This window comes from Chrysemys picta, chromosome 1, assembly GCF_011386835.1.
Source record: "Chrysemys picta bellii isolate R12L10 chromosome 1, ASM1138683v2, whole genome shotgun sequence".
Classification (NCBI taxonomy): domain Eukaryota; kingdom Metazoa; phylum Chordata; order Testudines; family Emydidae; genus Chrysemys; species Chrysemys picta.
The window spans coordinates 326,785,596-326,803,750 of NC_088791.1; the positions used below are offsets into that span (position 1 = coordinate 326,785,596).

Consider the following 18,155-nt stretch of genomic DNA (forward strand, 5'->3'; position numbering starts at 1 on the left):
TCCAGATATGGATATTTTAAATGAAATAAATACTAGGGCTGTCAAGCGATTAAAAAAATTAATCGCGCTCTTAAACAATAATAGAATACAATTTATTTAAATATTTTTAGATGTATACTACATTTTCAAATATATTGATTTCAATTACAACACAGAATACAAAGTGTACAGTGCTCATTTTATATTTATTTTTATTACAAATATTTGCACTGTGAAAAACAAAAGAAATAGTATTTTTCAATTCACCTAATACAAGTACTGTAGAGCAATCTCTTTAGCATGAAAGTTGAACTTACAAATGTAGAATTATGTACAAAAAAAAACTGCATTCAAAAATATAACAGTGTAAAACCTACAAGGCCTCTCAGTCCAATCTCTCATAGAAACAAATTTCTTTACATTTGCAGGGGATAATGCTGCCCGCTTCTTGTTTACAATGTCACCTGAAAGTAACAATAGGCATTCACATGGCACTGTTGTAGCCGGAGTCACAAGACATTTACGTGCCAGATGCACTAAAGATTCATATGTCCCTTCATGCTTCAACCACCATTCCAGAAGACATGCATCCATGCTGATGATGGGTTCTGCTCGATAACGATCCAAAGCAGTGCAGATTGACACTTTTTTTTTTCATCATCTGAGTCAGATGCAACCAGCCAAAGGTTGATTTTTATTTTTATTTTTTGGTGGTTCGGGTTCTGTAGTTTCCACATCGGAGTATTGCTCTTTTAAGACTTCTGAAAACATGCTGCACACCCTGACCCTCTCAGATTTTGGAAGGCACTTCAGATTCCTAAATCTTGGGTCGAGTGCTATAGCTATCTTTAGAAATCTCACATTGATACCTTTTTTTAAAAGAGCCTCTAGAGGTGATCCTGGCAATTACAGGCCAGTAAGCCAGAAGTTACTACCAGGTAAATTAGTTGAAACTATACTAAAGAACATAATTATCAGATGCATAGGTGAACACAATATATTGGATCGAGTGCTGTAGCTATTTTTAGAAATCTCACATTGGTACCTTCTTTGTGTTTTGTCAAATCTGCAGTGAAAATGTTCTTAAAATGAACAACATGTGCTGGGTCATCATCCGAGACTGCTATAACATGAAATATATGGCAGAATGCAGGTAAAACAGAGCAGGAGACACACAATTCTCCCCCAAAGAGTTGAGTTACAAATTTAATTAACACTTTTTTTTTTTCTAAGCGTCATCAGCATGGAAGCATGTCCTCTGGAATGGTGGCTGAAGCATGAAGGGGCATACGAATGCTTAGCATGTCTGGCACATAAATACCTTGCAATGCCAGCTACAAAAGTGCCATGGGAACGCCTGTTCTCACTTTCAGGTGACACTGTAAATAAGAAGTGGGCAGCATTATCTCCCGTAAATGTAAACAAACTTGTCTGTCTCAGCAATTGGCTGAACAAGAAGTAGGACTGGGTGAATTGTAGGCTCTACAGTTTTACATTGTTTTGAGTGCAGATATGTAACAAAAAAAAAATCTATATTTATAAGTTGTAAGTTGCATTGATTTCAATTACAATAGAATACGAAGTGTACAGTGCTCACATTATACTATTATTTTTATTACAAAATTTGCACTGTAAAATGAAAACAAAAGAAATAGTATTTTTCAATTCACCTCATACAAGTACTGTAGTGAAAACTATTTATCATGGAAATATTTAATAAATTTCAATTGGTATTCTATTGTTTAACATTGTGCGATTAAAACTCCGATTAATCGTGATTAATTTTTTTATTCGTGATTAATTTTTTTGAATTAATCGCGTGAGTTAACTGCGATTAATCGACAGCCCTAGTTTAGATGTAATAAGTTAGAGGATGCTTTTCTGTATTTTTTATTTTTGGCTGTTAATCTAGTTTGTTCATGATTGTCTTCCACTGCATCTTCTGATGCCAGAAATTAGTGACATGGATGGGCTGTCTAGATAATTAATCTACACCAACACTCTCTAAACAATGAACAAATTGGGGTGAGACGCAATTGTCTGATGCTTTATTTTAATCAAGATCATTGTGGGCTAAAATGATTCCCTATGATGAATCCTGTGAGGACTGATAATCATGCATGGAAAGACTACAGCAGTTTGTTGATGCTTATGGTGCAGCATAACAAAAACGTAGCATTCCCTTCTGAGACCTGTGGGAAGTAAAACCAATGCACATAGCATTTTGTACATTCACAGTGGCAGAGAAGCGGACAGAGATGAGCTATAGAAAGATTGCAGCCACTTTACAAAGGCATTTGTCACTGAAACTTTTTATCCTGGCAGAACATTTCCAGATTCATAAGTGGAATCAGCAGCCTGCCAAGCTCACAAGTGTGCATATGGCACAACTGAAGATGCCAGGCCAATTTGGAACAAATCTGAATGATGGTTCGAGGAACTATTTGGTGTGTGGTTAGACATGCCAGCCATTTGCTGACAGACTCTGATCTTACATAATCCTGAGCTGTGGGATATCACTGTGTCAGTGAAGACTGTAGCAAAAGACATGGAAAATAAAATGGTCCAAAGTCAGAGTGACATTTACCAAATCAGTTCCACATTAGCCAAAGGCTGACTCCTCATTTTGAACGTTTCTCCTGTTGCCAAACAGACCATAAATTGTCATTTCAAAGAGGAGCTGTATCAGAAGTACCAGAAAGACTGACATACACATATGTGTAAAAGCAAATAAACTGTAACAAATCCAGACACAAGTATAAAGTAGTTCAAACTGTTCCTGAGCAATTATCTACCAGTGACAGAGATGGTGACTGCTTAAACATTGCCAGTAGGAATATACACACAGAAAATAAACCCCAGAAAAGCTCAGATATCATAGAGATGGAACCAGAAAACATCTGCTCAATGTGCAGCGGCAGTCAAAAAAACTGACAGAATGTTAGGAACCATTGGAAAAAGGATAGATAAGACAGAAAATATCATAATTCCACTGTATATATCGATGATATGCTCACCCCTTGAATATTGTGTGTAGTTCTGGTTTCCCCATCTTAAAAAATATAGATTGGAATTGGAAAAGGTACAAAAAAGGGCTACAATTAATGATCAGGGATATGGAACAGCTTTCATACGAGGTAAGGTTAAAAAGACTGGGACTGTTCAGCTTAGAAAAGAGATGACTAAGAGGTGATATGATAGAGGTCTATAAAATGAATCATATGGAGAAAGTGAATAGAGAAGTGTTATTTATTTACCCCTTCACATAACACAAGAACCAGGGGTCACCCAATGAAATTAACAGACAGCAGGTTTAAAACAAACATAAGGAAGTATTTCTTCACAAAATGCACCATCAACCAGTGGAACTTGTTAGCAAGGGATGTTGTGAAGGTCAGAAGTATAACTGGGTTCAAAAAAGAATTATATAAGTTAATGAGGATAGGTCCATGAATAGCTATTAGCCAAGATGGTCAGGTATAAAACCCCAGCCTCTAGGTGTCCCTAAGTCTCTGACTGCCAGATGCTGGGACTGGACGACAGGGGACGATGGATCATTGATAATTGCCCTGTTCTATTCATTCCCTCTGAAGTATGTGGCATTTGCCACTGTTGGAAGACTGGTCTAGATGGACCACTGGTCTGACCCAGTATGGCGATTCTTATGTTACCTAAATGAGCAGTCTCATTGAAATCAGTGGGACTACTTGTAAGAGTACCTGCTCACCGGTAAGCAATAAGGAGTTCACAAATTGGGCCCAAACAATTTCACAATCAATTAACCCCACTGTATCATTCCCACTTTGACACAGAACTCAATGAAGCTCTGCCACATACACTGGAGTAAGCTCTGCTGCTTAGTACACAGGGCCTTACCCAAAGAATATTTAAAGAGACTCAGCAGAACAAGCTCCTTGGCTATTGAATCAGCATTTTTCATGAGCTATCAAAATCAAGCCATCACCCTTTTATGTGGAGATTAATCCATTTGGTGTCTGCAGTGTTTGTTAACATAATGAATCACAGCTGGAATCCTGTTACACTTCCTGAGAATATAACCTGAGCGTGACCCCATTATCTTGCATTTCCCATTCTCATATAGCTGTTTCTTATCATAAACAGGGATTTTCACTTGGCTCTTATAAGCATAATTTTCAGCTGAAAAATTACACAAACTCCGGATAGCTAATGCTGGTATTCAAAATAAATGTTTAGCTGGTGGAATTCAAATAATGTTCCCAAGTCTAAACATGCGTAAGGGAAGACCGGCAGGCCATCAGTGCAGGCTCGTGCTTGCAAATAAAGTGGCACGGTCCTGATCCTGAGCATCCCCACCTGGCAGGATCAGATTTTATTTAATCAATTTGTACAACCATTGTACTATTGGAATGAGCCGTCATCTTTACCAGACCTTATTTTGCAAACAAACAAGTTACCTATAGTATTTCAGACACTCACAATAATGAAATCTTCATGTTCTGATTTATGCTTTCAAAAAAAAATATGATCAGAAATGCAAAGCTGGGCCTGGGAATTCAGACCATACTCCAGCTTTACCGTGGGCCAACGCTGAGGAAAGAGGAGGAACTCTGCATTGGGAGTTAAAGTCAAAGGAGCTTCAAGGATTTATGGGTCAATAAATATCTAATTAGACCACTTTTAACAAGGAAAATATTAACACATCATCAAATATGTGGATTTTTAAAGTCCTCCAGATCCAAGGAGGATGGAGAGATGCTGTTCAGGGAGACCAAGGAGGAATTGCTAAGAATCATGGGGTGAAACAGAGGTTATACATATCAGGAAAAATGTCCTATGGGATAATTCCCCAAGGAATGGTGGAAGCATCATTGTTTAAGGCATACTCAAGGCCAAGCTCCACCTTCAGACAGGAGCATGAGAATTCAGTAGGAGCTGTGATGCTTAACTGGTTTCCACTAACTCTCAGGAATCAGTCCACAGAAGGTAACATTTTAAGATGACTTTTTATGTACTTTGAGGGAAACTCACCCTTGTGCAGAAGGTCAGCACAAGGGACTATGCACCACATAAGCCCACTTGTGAGGATTTAAGTGGAACTTAAGAGACACACAGGGCCCTTTGCACAAGACAGCATTTCACCCTCTGAGTGAAATTCACACCCAATGAGGACAGCCTGAAATAAGCAGGTAACTCATTACCTCACAGAGTTTGGCTTTATGTTTTTTGGGGAGGAGTTCACACTCTCATTTAAAAAGAACCAACACACTATTTCATTTTTTTTAATACTCCTGGACTAAAAATTTTTAAGCCAAATCTCAGCCCAAAGCATTTTTTTTCCTTACTTGTGAACTACAAACAATTGACAAATAGGGTTTTACAAAGGTAGCACTGTGTCCTTTAATTTAGAAGCTGAACCATAAGTGTTAGAAAGTTTATGGCACCTCTAACTACCTATGGTGGTGACCTATAGCTTTGTTGCTTCAAATAACCTACATTAAAATGGGAACATCTGTACAGCTTGGTATTAGATTAATGATGAAGAATTGCATACCTAATTGATATTTTTTCTACTATAATTCAATTGTATAAATATATTCAGATACTTTTAGGTTTATGCATAAAGTGAAATTAATAGGAATTAAGATACTGAAGAACTTCTAAATACAATATTAGTTTTTGAAGAACTTTAGAGCTCAGAGATGATCAGAATATTGGACCCAATTCTGCTCTCAGTTACAGCAGTGCAAATCCAGAGTAACTCCATTGACTTCAGTGGAGTTAATCAGATTTATGCCGCTGTAACTGACAGCAGAATATAGTCCACTGTATCATCAGTGTTATAATCATGGGGCCTGATTCCCATTTACGCTAAGGCCACTTTACACCATTCTTCCAGTGTAAAGGGCCTTGAAATGGGAGTAAATTATATTTACATCCATTTTAAGGCTCATTTGCACTGCTAGTGGTATAAAATAGCCCTAGTGTAATGGGAATCAGACCCATATTTGTTTATATAGGACCAGAACCTGCACAAGCCAACTGGAGTTATTCCATCGATATCAATGGGCACAGGATCAGGGCTTGTACAACTGTACTTTCACTTATCCCTTCAGAAGAGAGTTATTTATGACCTACACAGCATATTTCTAAGTCTGTGGGAAAGTCTGGTGCAATTTGATTCCTTAGTTCAAGTTGTTTAATGGGAAAAAATGCCCACAGATTAACCCACTCGGTTTTCTAGCGTTATGGAGCTGATGGAGTTCACCCTCAAAGCTAAGAAGCCGGTTCAGAGAGTAGGCCTGTTTGCTTAAAAGCATCAACAACGTCAATTTTAAAAAAAGTTCAAAGCCAAAGAGTATTTACAAAAGCAAGGACGTCAAAGGCCAGGAGCTAGAATTACCTTGTCACACCATATTCTGGGGGAGGCTGGTATCTGACAACTGCTCCTTCCGTTCTTGCTGGCAGAGGAGCAGGGTAGGAGGGTTTGAGAATCTGCATCATCCCCGAGTGCTGGTCATTATAAAACAACCCGTGTTCCTGAGTCTTGCTGACTGGTGACACCACCTGCTTGGCTTTGTAGGGGTACTCGGGTGGGGGACCTCTGGGATCCATTCCTTTGCCAGAAGGCTGAGTGAGTGGGGGTCCTCCAGTTTTGAAGCCTTTGTTACTCCCTGAGGTAGGAGGGTGTTGCTTAGCACCATTTCTCTCCAAGGACAGCTGCATTATCCTCTCGCTTAGAGATCGGACATGACCCTGCTTAAGTTCTTTAAGTGCTTCATCTTTATGAGCCTGCCCACTGTTGGCCCGATTCACAGTTGGTCTCCCTTCCGTTCTCGATTTCTGACTGGACACTCCAGCAATGTAAAAACTTGGGCCAACAGCACCTGGCTGCTGGCCCCTAAAAAACTGGGACTGGGCCTTCGCCTCCTCATAAGTTGGTAGTTCTTCATTGTTCTGATGAGGCTGTGTGGCCCTGGACTGTTTCTCCATCACAGTATTGTCCACCTGATGTTCTTGCCCCTGAGGTTCCTGGCGTGCTGACTGCTGGAGCATTTGTGGGTCTTCTTGTGTGAGGTTTTCTGTGGAAGAAAGTGTGCTTGTAGTGCTGTTGGATGGTCCTGCGCTCCCGGTGGCCTGGTGCTGAATTGCCAGCAGATTCATGTTCTCATTTGGATTGCCATACCTCAGCTGCTCCTGGATCAATCGCCGTAAAACTGTTCCAGCTGCAACATCCTCTGAACCTCTCATTTCCACCTCTGAGATCCCAAGGAAGTTTGAAGGGTGGAAGTTGCAAAGAGGGTCCTCAACTAAACATAGAACAGAAGAAAGTCAGGATTTATGTTTTCTGATGACACCATTATTTAAGGCTGGCAACTGCTGAGAAATTATCTAATCCTTTTACACTATAGTGCCCTGCTTCCTCTCCTCCTTACCAAACAATGCAGTATAACCTTGGAAAACTCTGAAATGCTATTAAAAATAATGAGGTTGTACAAGTGTAATTAAGAGCAGAATCTGGCCATGAATCTACTATCTTAGTCCAGTAATTTGATTTATTTCTAACAATGCTATCTCTATATGATTAACAGTAATTTTGACATGTCAGTTCTAACAAGATGATAGGGTGACAGATGCACTGCTACCAGGGCCGGCTCCAGGCACCAGCTTGGCAAGCAGGTACTTGGGGCGGCCAATCCGGAGAGGGGCGGCAGGTCCAGCTATTCGGCGGCAATTCGGTGGACGGTCCCTCACTCCCGCTCGGAGCGAAGGACCTTCTGCCGAATTGCCGCTGCAGATCGCGATCGCGGCTTTTTTTTTTTTTTTTTGGCTGCTTGGGGTGGCCAAAACCCTGGAGCCAGCTCTGACTGCTACGTAAATCAGATCTGCTTATACAGTACCTTGGCTGTTCTATTCCCAGGAGTCAGGCACCTTAGAAATATCACAGCTAGGCCGATTAGATAAAATATATTCCATAAATGACACAGAAAATAAAAAGGATAGTGCAATATCCTGAGTCACAGGAGAACAGGAGCTAAGGAAAAGTCACAAATCTCCAAGTACTGTATTGAGTGGGGCCAAATACGACATTAATTTGCATGCTGTGAAACTCATTGACTTCAATAAGGTTGCACAGATTGTGAGTAACTACAAAATACTGAATTGATTCCAATCCACTTTTCCAACACTTGAACCCACTCACCTAGTTTTCTACTGGAAACAATTTGCAGCTAATGAATTGCAAAAAGTGAAATACGTAGCTGGGGTCTTCCCTGAATTTCCTAGACTGTAACAAAGCAATAATTCTATCTACACAATCTCACTAGGACTTGCTTCCCCCTCACTTACCATGCACCAGTTCCACAGGGGTGTAACTCTATCGAGACCAATGAAGTTACTCCTTAGAGACACGGGTGTAAACGAGATTAGAATCAAGTCCTCAGGAATTGGATATAATCATTACAAATTGTTAGGCAACGAGGAAGCACCATTCCGTGTTCATTTTTTGAGGTCACTCTTGGAAATGTTATTTCTGAAGCCTGCTGTTCTCAGTTCTCATAGCAGTTTTTTAGAAGTATTTAAAAAAAATTCATTTGAAAGTCATTAAAAAACAAATGTTCTCTCGAGGTTTGGTACCTCCCTGAGGTTTCATCTGTTATTGCTCACACTGTGTGATCACTTACATACAAATTGGATGCCAGATAGAAAAGAAAAACCCTCAGCTCTCCAGTATGAAAATAGGTCACTTCTATTAACATTTTTGTGGCAAAGACTTAAAGATGATTGGTAGGGTTTCCAGGGGAGAGTGGATACCATGCGGTTTCACTACAGTCATGTCACACACTCTGCAAAGTTCCTTCAGAGGACATTATCTGCCTATGCAGGGTCTAATCCAGGGGTCTCAAACACGCGGCCCAGGGGCCACGTGCGGCCCGCGGAGTTGTTTTCTGCGGCCTGCAACTTCCTCGCGCCCCCCCCCCACCCTCCCCCAGCATTTACCTAGAGCGGCTCCAGCCCGACGCACACCGGGGGAAGGGCAGGCTCCCTGCCTGCCCTGCCCCCTGCTGCTCCAGGAAGCGGCTGGAACGTGGGGAAGAGGGGACACAGGGCTCTGTGTGTTGCTCTTGATTCAGGCAGCACCCGCAGCAGCTCCCATTGGCCACAGTTCCCCGTTCCCGGCCAATGGGAGCTGCTGGGGATGGTGCCTGAAGCAACAACAAGACACAGACTCCTGTGCCCCTCCTCCCCCAGGTTCCAGCCACTTCCCAGAGCAGTGTGGGGACAGGCAGGCAGGCGGCCTGTCCTGCCCCCAGTGCGTGTCGGGCCGGAGCCCACCCCCCGAACCCCTCCTGCAGCCCACCCCCTGCTGTACCCCACACCCCTCCTGCACTCCACACCCCAACTTCCTGCCCTGAGCCCCACACCCCTCCTGCCCTCCCTGGGGGCAGGAAGGGGGCAGAGTTGGGGTGGGGATTTCAGGGAAGGGGTTGGAATGGGGGCAGGGCCTCATGGAAGGGATGGAGTGGGGACGGGGCCAAGGGTGGTGGGGGAGGTGTCAGTAATGCGGCCCTCGGCCAATGTACTAGTCCTCATGTGGCCCTCGTGGTTATTTGAGTTTGAGACCCCTGGTCTAATCACTGCCAGGAAGTGCTTTGATCACACGATGTCCATTTAGTTGAAGACAATGGGACTACTTAACCTACTAACAGTTACACACCTGCTTAAGTGCTTTGCTGGATCAGGACTTGAGTGCAGAGAACACAAATGTAAAAAAATCACTAAAATGTAAACATTTTCACACTTTGCAAGGGATAAATTCCATCTAAATCTGCAAAATAATGAAGGGCCATTTTTTTAAAAAATAGGCCCGTAAGGTGAGCCTGCAAAATGTGCAGATGCAAAAACATCCATTTATGTGCTCAGTTGGATACCTGCATGTGCATTTACCTAACCTGTACTTGCAGTTGCCTATTTTTCATTTACAGCTGTTATTACTATTGATTTATATTACCATAGCATCTAGAAACCACTGCCAATGATCAGGGCCCCATCGTGCTGACACACTGTAAAAATATTCTTTCCCCTAAGAGTTCTCAATCTAGGTTATGACAATACACAACATGTGGATGAGATAAACACATAGGAGGTGGCAAATGACAAGTTCACAGTAAAGAAAGAAAGTTATCATAAATAGGCAGAAAACATAACATAAGAACGGCCATATTCAGTCAGACCAAAAGTCCATCTAGCCCAGTATCCTGTTTTCCAACAGTGGCCAATGCCAGGTGTCCCAGAGGGAATGAACAGAACAGGTAATCATCAAGTGATCCATGCCCTGTCACCCATTCCCAGCTTCTGGCAAATAGAGGCTAAGGACACCATCTCTCTACAGCACCTGCCTAGCCAGTCATCCATTTGCACCCTAAGTTCTATATTTTGGGGACAAAATGTAGTTGCCTATTTTTGAAAACTTGACCCAAAAGGACTGATCTGTGCTTATTTTTCATAGGATTCTTGCAATCCTATTCCCTAAGCAGAGAGTCATCCACCTTGGTCTAACTGTCCAGTGAAGAGCAATTGAGTACTGCAGTGTAACATGATACGTTGCACTGGTTGAAAAATGACACTGGATCAAATCCAGATCTCCCACAGAAATAAATGGCAACATTTCCCTTGACTTCAATGGGAATCAAGATTTGGCCCATGATTTTCTTCAGTTTTTAAGATCATTCTGAAGAAACTCTAAACTTCTCTTCAAGGAGTCAATAACAGAAAAAGGAACTGGAGTTAATTTTACAGGCAGGTGTGTAAGGGTCATTGCTTTCTTACCAGCTTTATTTTTAGCACCACTGACTGTCTCTGCTGTTAACGGGGAAACATCAAGCCTGCTGACAAACAGTTGATGGTCCTGATAAAGAAAGCCAATGTCTTCCAGTATCTGGACAGGGCTACTGGGGTTGTAACAAGAGATAGGGGGCCTATAAGAAAGAAAAATGGAATGTCAATGCCAATAAACCAGTCAGTGAAGTCTTGCTGCCATGACTCATGTTGGCCGTATGTTGGAATAATGATTTGCATCTTGCTGAATGATCTGAGTGGCTCTACTGGAGTATCCATACCTCTTTTTTTAGTCACATAAATTCAGATTTAGGGCCCATTCCTGCCAGTTCTGAGTGCTTTCTGGTGAGGTGCTGAACATATTCAACTCCCATTGATTTAACTGAGAGTTGAGGGCACTCAGAATCTCTCAAGAGGTGTTTTGCACCTTGTAGGATTGGTGCTTTACTATGGAAAATGTATCCAAGGTCAGCCACCCAGGTAAGGGCTGCAAAGGACAAATTTTCAATACAATGCAACACTGCTTTTTCTAGCGAACCAAGAAGGTTTATACTACACCATAATTTCAAACACAACTATTCTGCTCAGTTATACAAGCCACAGGAAAAAAATATGCCTTAAACCTAACCATAAATGAAAAGAAAGCACAGCTGTGCTTTGAACCAAACACAGGCGGCAATTCCAGCTGTCAGAGGCTCAGTAGGTTCAAAACTAAGCACTGAAAGCTTCAAAGCTCTGAGGTTCAGGATTTACTATATTCAGTCCTAGTTCAATGCCACAAAAGCACTGTTAGACCGAGGGACCAGTGACTGTTGAAGGCCTGCCATGCTGTGAACCCTCAGGAATCTAGACTATTGCTCTATATCATTGGAAAGCTGGGAAATCCTTGCCCACAAAGACATAAAGAATTAATTTCTAGCCCTGACAGGGTATGTAACATAAGCTCATAAGATCACATTATTTTGATTACTAATTTATTTCCATCATCACTGCATCAATCCCCTTTTTAATCTGACATGATTTTAATCTCTAGAGTTAGGAATAAATATGTTATCTCAAACAGCCAGGGAATCTCTGATTTCACAGGATATATAAAGCATTAATGTTCAACTCGAGTGAGGTATCAGTTCCTAAAAGGCCTTGCCTAGACAATACCTTGACCTGCTAAAATCAAGCTAAAGCAGTTAAAACGTGTCTATATTGGTATTTAATGGAGTTTTCAATTGAGTTAAGATAGGGTGATTGAGATAATGGCATTGAGAAAAGCAACTTTTTTTCTTAGTCTGGACAGAGCCCAAATTGGAATTTGGCTATAATCCCAAGGCTGACACCATGGCTCTTAAGAAATACGTATCTTGAATGGTCATAAGTGGCCTGAACCTTGGTCTTACATGTCATCTGAAAGGCAGTCATTCAAACAGCACAAGGCCAACAACACCAAGATAGTACATTGACTATGAGGAACAAGTACCACCTACTGAATCATCAATACCATTTCTTGCACCAGTTTAGCCTTTGAGGTCTCCCATACAAATACTGAGCAGGCCTGACCCTGCTTAGATTATAAAATTTGGCAAGAGCATAAATCAAGGTATAGCCACAAAATAGTAATGGGAAGTAAATGTGGAGATTGTATTATTGAAAGAAAGGGTTGAGAAATCCAAATATCTGTAACAATCCAAATGGCAGCATTCAATTCAATCTGAAGTCCATGAAGCCTTTTACATGGAAAATAAACCCATGAATAACAGTCATCTAATGCAGAACATAATTGTTTCATAGAGTACCATCACCACCACATAGGTAGAGATAACATGACTCAATATGTACAGATGTTCTTAATATGGTAAAAGGAAGATCTAGCTAGATCATGAACCAAGGTGGATAAAAATTAATGATTTTTTTTTAAACAATCAAATCGTATATTTTTTTTTATTTAAATCGGATTTTTTTGATAAAATGCTTTTTGAGGAAAAAACCTATCTAAAGATAGTTTTAATTAAGATACATTATAGCTCAAAGATATCTCATCATGGAGTAGGGATTATACAGTGGAATTCTATGGTATGAGACAATATTCATGTAATGTTTAAGAAAAGTTTTGTAAATGAGTTCCAATAGTTCATGGATTAGGGACTCAATCTTATGGGGTTCCAGGGGCTTCTGTATAGATTATTTAGGTTAATCTTTCTATCTACCCAATGAGACTCAGTGCTCAGTCTAGAAGATACCATCAGAGATGCTTAGTTTTGCAGTTCTCAAACTGTGGATTTGTGTTTCCAGAGGTAACATGCTTGTTAACAGCAAAAATGTTTTAAATAAATAAATAATATATAAAGGTGAGAAATAACAGATCTCAGCTCTATTGTCCCTCTGTAAATTTGTGTACACAGAGTCAATCCCTTACCTCTCTCTAAAAGTGTAAAGTTTTAAAAAGTTCAATGAATAGAAGATTGTTGGGGGCGGAATAGATCTGGACAAGGAGAAGAAGTCTGGAGATAAATGTGAGAAGCGAGGGACATATGCTTGTTTTGTTAAAATATTATATGTTTGCTGTTGAAGAAAAAAATCCAGAATACTTAACGTTGTTGTTTTACTTAAATAAAACAATTTACATGTCTGTCTGTTGATGTCCTCCTCCTAGTACAACATGGCAAGAAAATCCTCCAAATATTAATGATTAACCTGTTGAATTAGAGATAGTTCAACTCCCAATGACTTCATAAATATCTGCTTCAGTTACCTTTGGTAAATGAAATAACCAAACAATCATTCATTTTCTGATATAGCCTGTAAAACTAATCTGAAAAGTTTTCAAAATAAATCACTTTTTAAAAATGTATACTGTGTACCTTCTAAAAAATGAAACCTACATCTATCTCTGAGTTGTGAGGAATATGTATTAAGGTTATAACAACCAACAAGAATGCACTTCTATGTAGAAAACCATGATTACATCGATTCTTCCTGACTAGTGATTTAAATCATGATTTTAATCAATTTGATTTAAATCAAATCCACCCTGGCATGAACAGAACCACATCAAGGATAACTATGCTTACATTTCTTACGGCTGCCATAATGCTAACAAAACTTAGAAGCATGTCTTCTACTCTCTTCTGCTCACTACTCCACCTACTACCTTGACTACATTCCTCCTGATTCATGAGTTCCCTTGCTCCCTCCATCTCCCACACCCTTAAGCACTCTCTGTCACCTAACTCCTTTCCCCTGCCATCAAGCACACCACTGTGGACACTTGTCTCAAAGAAGTTTCCATCCAACTACCCCCTCCCTCTTTCCCTTCACTGCTGAACTCCTTGAATTTACGGTCTAATCCTTCTGCCTAGGCTTTCTCTCCGCTAGCTCCCTCCTCAGTCCTCTTCAATCAGCATCTGCCTGCTGTGTTCTACTGAAAAAGCCCTTTTCAATGTCATCAATGAACCTTCCTGGCCAAATTGCATGGCCTCCTCTCTGTCCTGATGCTCCTTGATCTATGACCTTTGAAATGGTCCATCACTTCCCCATCCTCCTCAAAGCTCTTTCTCTCTCTCCCTTCTAGGATTCAGAGAGCCTGACTTCTCTTGTTTTTCTGCTTATCTTTGATTCTGCAGGGTCTCTCTCAGCCGCTCCACTTCCCGTTCCCAACTCTTTCTGTCAGAGTCTCTCAGGGATCTGTCCATGAGCCTTTCCTTTTCTCCCTCTGCACCTTTCCCCCAAGAATCCTCATCCAGTTACACAACTTAAATCACCACCATGCTGATCTACTTCTCCATACCTAAATTATCCCCTGCAGCCAAATATGCATCCCTGGCTGCCTTTTTGATAGCTCTTTCTCACTTCATCTTTACTCCCTTCACTAGTCTACTGTTGTCAGCTCCAGTCTCTTCCAGCTATTCTTGGCAACATCCATGACTCCTCCTTCTCCACCCTGAACATTGTTACTGACATTAATCCTGCCAGTTTTTCCTCTATCACCACTCCAAGTCCACCTGTTTCTCTCAACTCCCACCATGTCCAGGCCTTGATCGCCTCTTGCCTCAGTTGCTGCAGTCTCCTCCTTTCCGGCTTCTTAAATTATCACCTCAGCCCTCCTTTTAATCAGTCCAAAATGCAACCACAAAATTCATGCCCCTTGCCCACTACTCAGACCATGTCCAGCCTCTGTTCAAATTCCATCACCACCAGCTTCTCATCATCATCTGCATCAAACTAAATTCCTGCTTCTAAGCCCTGCACAACCTGGCTTAGGCTTACCATCTGCTCCTAACTCTTTCCACTCCCAGAGTCTACTTATACTGCATGATTCACTTTCCCCTTTGTGTCCTTCTCCTGGTCTTAGTTCTGAGCACGCTTCCATGCTGCCCAATAAACCTTCCCTCCTTGCCTCAGCCAAAAATACCTCCATTCTCCTTAAGACTCATTCCTTCAAGGAGGCCTATCCTCATTAGTCATCTCCTCCAGACTGGTGTTTACCAACTAGATGAGCATTTACTAATTAAATGAGTAAAAATATTTATTTTACTTTAAAAAAAATCCATCCAAAAGTCAGAGAACTGCTAAAACATGAGCTGAACTGCATGCCTCATTCACTCTGCCTTATCTAGTTTCCATTATTCCCTCCTGTGTCTGAATACTTCCAATCTATATTGTCTTTCTAGGCTGAAACGTTCTTTACAGCAGTGATCTCGAACCTGATTCTCCAACTCCTACTGGTTTCACAGTGATGCAGCCTGGACATCAGCAGATGTCCTTTTGACTTACACCAGTTTAAACTAGTGGAGAATCAGAACCTTCATCTTCACATCTGTCTGTAGCACATGGTTGTCATCAAATAAATAATAAATGACAACAGCGTACAGCATGTTGGCGAGTCTGTACAGTCTTTGCAGGAGAGACAACCAGCCAAGGAATGACACAAAGTAATTTACTCTGATTACTCAGAGTAAGATAAAGATAACTGAATATTCGATAGCACACACCACACACTTTAAATGACATTTGCTTTCAACAAGCCAAACTCTGCTCTCAATTTCACTAATGACTCTTCCCTGAATCAGTTCCACTGCCCTCAGTAGGGCTAAATGAGTGCAACTCAGGACAGAATTTGACCCAATACCTTCATAGGCATTGATATGCAAACTCTTTTTTTTTTTTTTGGTACCCAGAGGAGAGAAAAGCAGAGTTCCATGAAATGTTAATGAATTCACCATTTGATTGCTCAGAGTAGGCATGATCTGCTGTACAGAAAATCTATATTTAGAGAGCAACATGGAAAAATTACTCAACTGAATGAATTTAAGGCAAAAAAAGACTGTCAGATTAGCAAGGTAAATTGTTCTGGAATTTGTGTTGATACCGATATAGACCAAATATATCTATATTGAACAGAATTTTCATTTCTAACATGATTATATCTCATTCTGCTACAAAATAACATGGTAGCAGCCTAACCCTGTCTACCTCACACACACAAAATTTCCTATGAATTAATCAGTGGGAGCTTTGCATAAAACAAGCCTAGATTTGCTTTATGATTATAAGCTGTATACTGCAGCACGTCAGAAAAATCTAAGCAAGGAAAACAAACTAAACCATCCAGTACTGCCAACCCCAAACATTCAAAAATCATGAATCAGGCTTCCAAAATGATGAGACTGTCTTAAAATCATGAGATTTTTTTAACAATAAAAATAATTTGGGGTTCTTTTTACTTGCCTTCTGGTTGTTGAGCCTTTTTCTCCGCAGCCACGAAGGCTAGCAACTTCCTTTTTCAATGAAAACAGAGATTCTCACCTAATCACTTGTCCCCAGAAGCATCAATACCACACGACTCGTGATAACAATCACAAAAGTTTGACAATCAGGATGATCTCCCAAAGTGTTTACGTACAAGGCCAGATTCTGACCTCAGTTACACCAGTCCCAATCCCAAGCAACTCCAGCCCAGGCAGAAATCATCCCTTTGTCTCTGTTCCTGTAGTGGTGTTTTATGTTCAGTGTCCATAGGTTTGAATAAAATGTCAGATTTAATTGGCACAGGAAACATACACCAGTTTGCGTGTAAAACAGATAACGGTTGCGGAAAGATCCGTGTTTCGCAGAGGGCCTTAGCCCAGACCATAGACAATAAAATAAAACTTGAAAGGTATTTAAGCTTAATAAGCAGTTTCAGTCCAAGGCAGAGGTCTCTTTCCTCTTTATGTATGATGCTATTAAAGGACTTTCAACAACTGAGTTTTCTTCTCCAGAGGAGAAGGGACTGCTCCCAACAAAGACAATGGCAAAACTTCCATTTATATCAATGGGAACGGGCCCTAAAACAGTTCCAAAACATCTTCAGCGCTGGGCCAACAGAATTCACCCCAAGGTCACTTCACCATGCACAGCCTTTGTTCCCATGTACAAACTCTTAGGGCATGGCTACACTTGCAGATGTAGAGCGCTTTGAGTTAAACCAGCCTTCCTAGAGCGCAGTAGGGAAAGTGCTGTAGTCTGTCCACACTGACAGCTTCAAGCGCACTGGCGTGGCCACATTTGCAGCAGCATTGGGAGTGGTGCATTATGGGCAGCTATCCCAGCATGCAAGTGGCTGCAACATGCTTTTAAAATGGGAGGGATGGGGTGGAGTGTGACAGGGAGTGTGTTGTGTGTATGTGGGGGGAGAGAGAGTGGGTTTTGGGGGGGGGGGGGGGGCTGAGAGCATGTCAGCATGCTGTCTTGTAAGTTCAGACAGCAGCAGACCTCCCACCCCCCACCTCTCTCTCTCACATACAGCATTCCACAGTAACGGCTTGCATGCTGGCTGTCAGAAACGGAGCTTTGAAAGGGCATTTCCGCATTCCTACAGGAGTTCAAAACAATGAGAAGAGTGGCCACTTGACTTAAGGGGATTATGGGACATTTCTGGAGGCCGATCAGAGTGCAGTAACACAACACCTCGTTCACACTGACGGGCGTTGTAGTCAATGCTTTGGGGCAGGCAATGTCTTCATTTTTGTATATCGTACGATGTCGTAGTCCATATCGCACAACGGGGCTGGTACTTGATTGATTGATAATACTAAATAGTATCACGAAACCCAAGTTCTCACCTTTTCCTTCTCCTCATGACGATGCAATGAAGGGAATATCTTTGAGGGTCTTTCATGGCCCTGCAGGCTAGGCTGGCAGGACTCTGGGCCGGCCTGCTGGGAACATCAGGACACAGACCACACGTGCTGCTGGCCCAGTTATGGAAAGCCTGCGATGCCCAGGCCACACTGAACTGCCAGGAAGAGATTTAGAGGGCCAGTGCACCATGCAGAAGCAGTGGTATTGAAAACCAGCGCTGACAGCAAATGGGAGGGCAGGAAGAG

General features: G+C 41.4%; 1 protein-coding gene across 9 annotated transcripts in view; it reads right to left on the reverse strand.

Moving 5' to 3' along the window:
* AMOTL1 (angiomotin like 1) overlaps positions 1-18,155 on the reverse strand; it is a 134,250-nt gene that overhangs the window by 67,853 nt on the left and 48,242 nt on the right. For 7 of the 9 annotated variants that reach the window (XM_005309157.3, XM_042856028.2, XM_065581568.1 and 4 more), the window contains one exon: positions 6,362-7,268. In XM_005309157.3, coding sequence (XP_005309214.1) covers positions 6,362-7,268 — 907 coding nt within the window. Of the gene's footprint in view, positions 1-6,361; positions 7,269-8,307; positions 8,834-10,788; positions 10,928-18,155 lie in introns of those variants that run through there. The other 2 variants (XM_042856030.2, XM_005309161.5) reach the window with 2 other exon arrangements.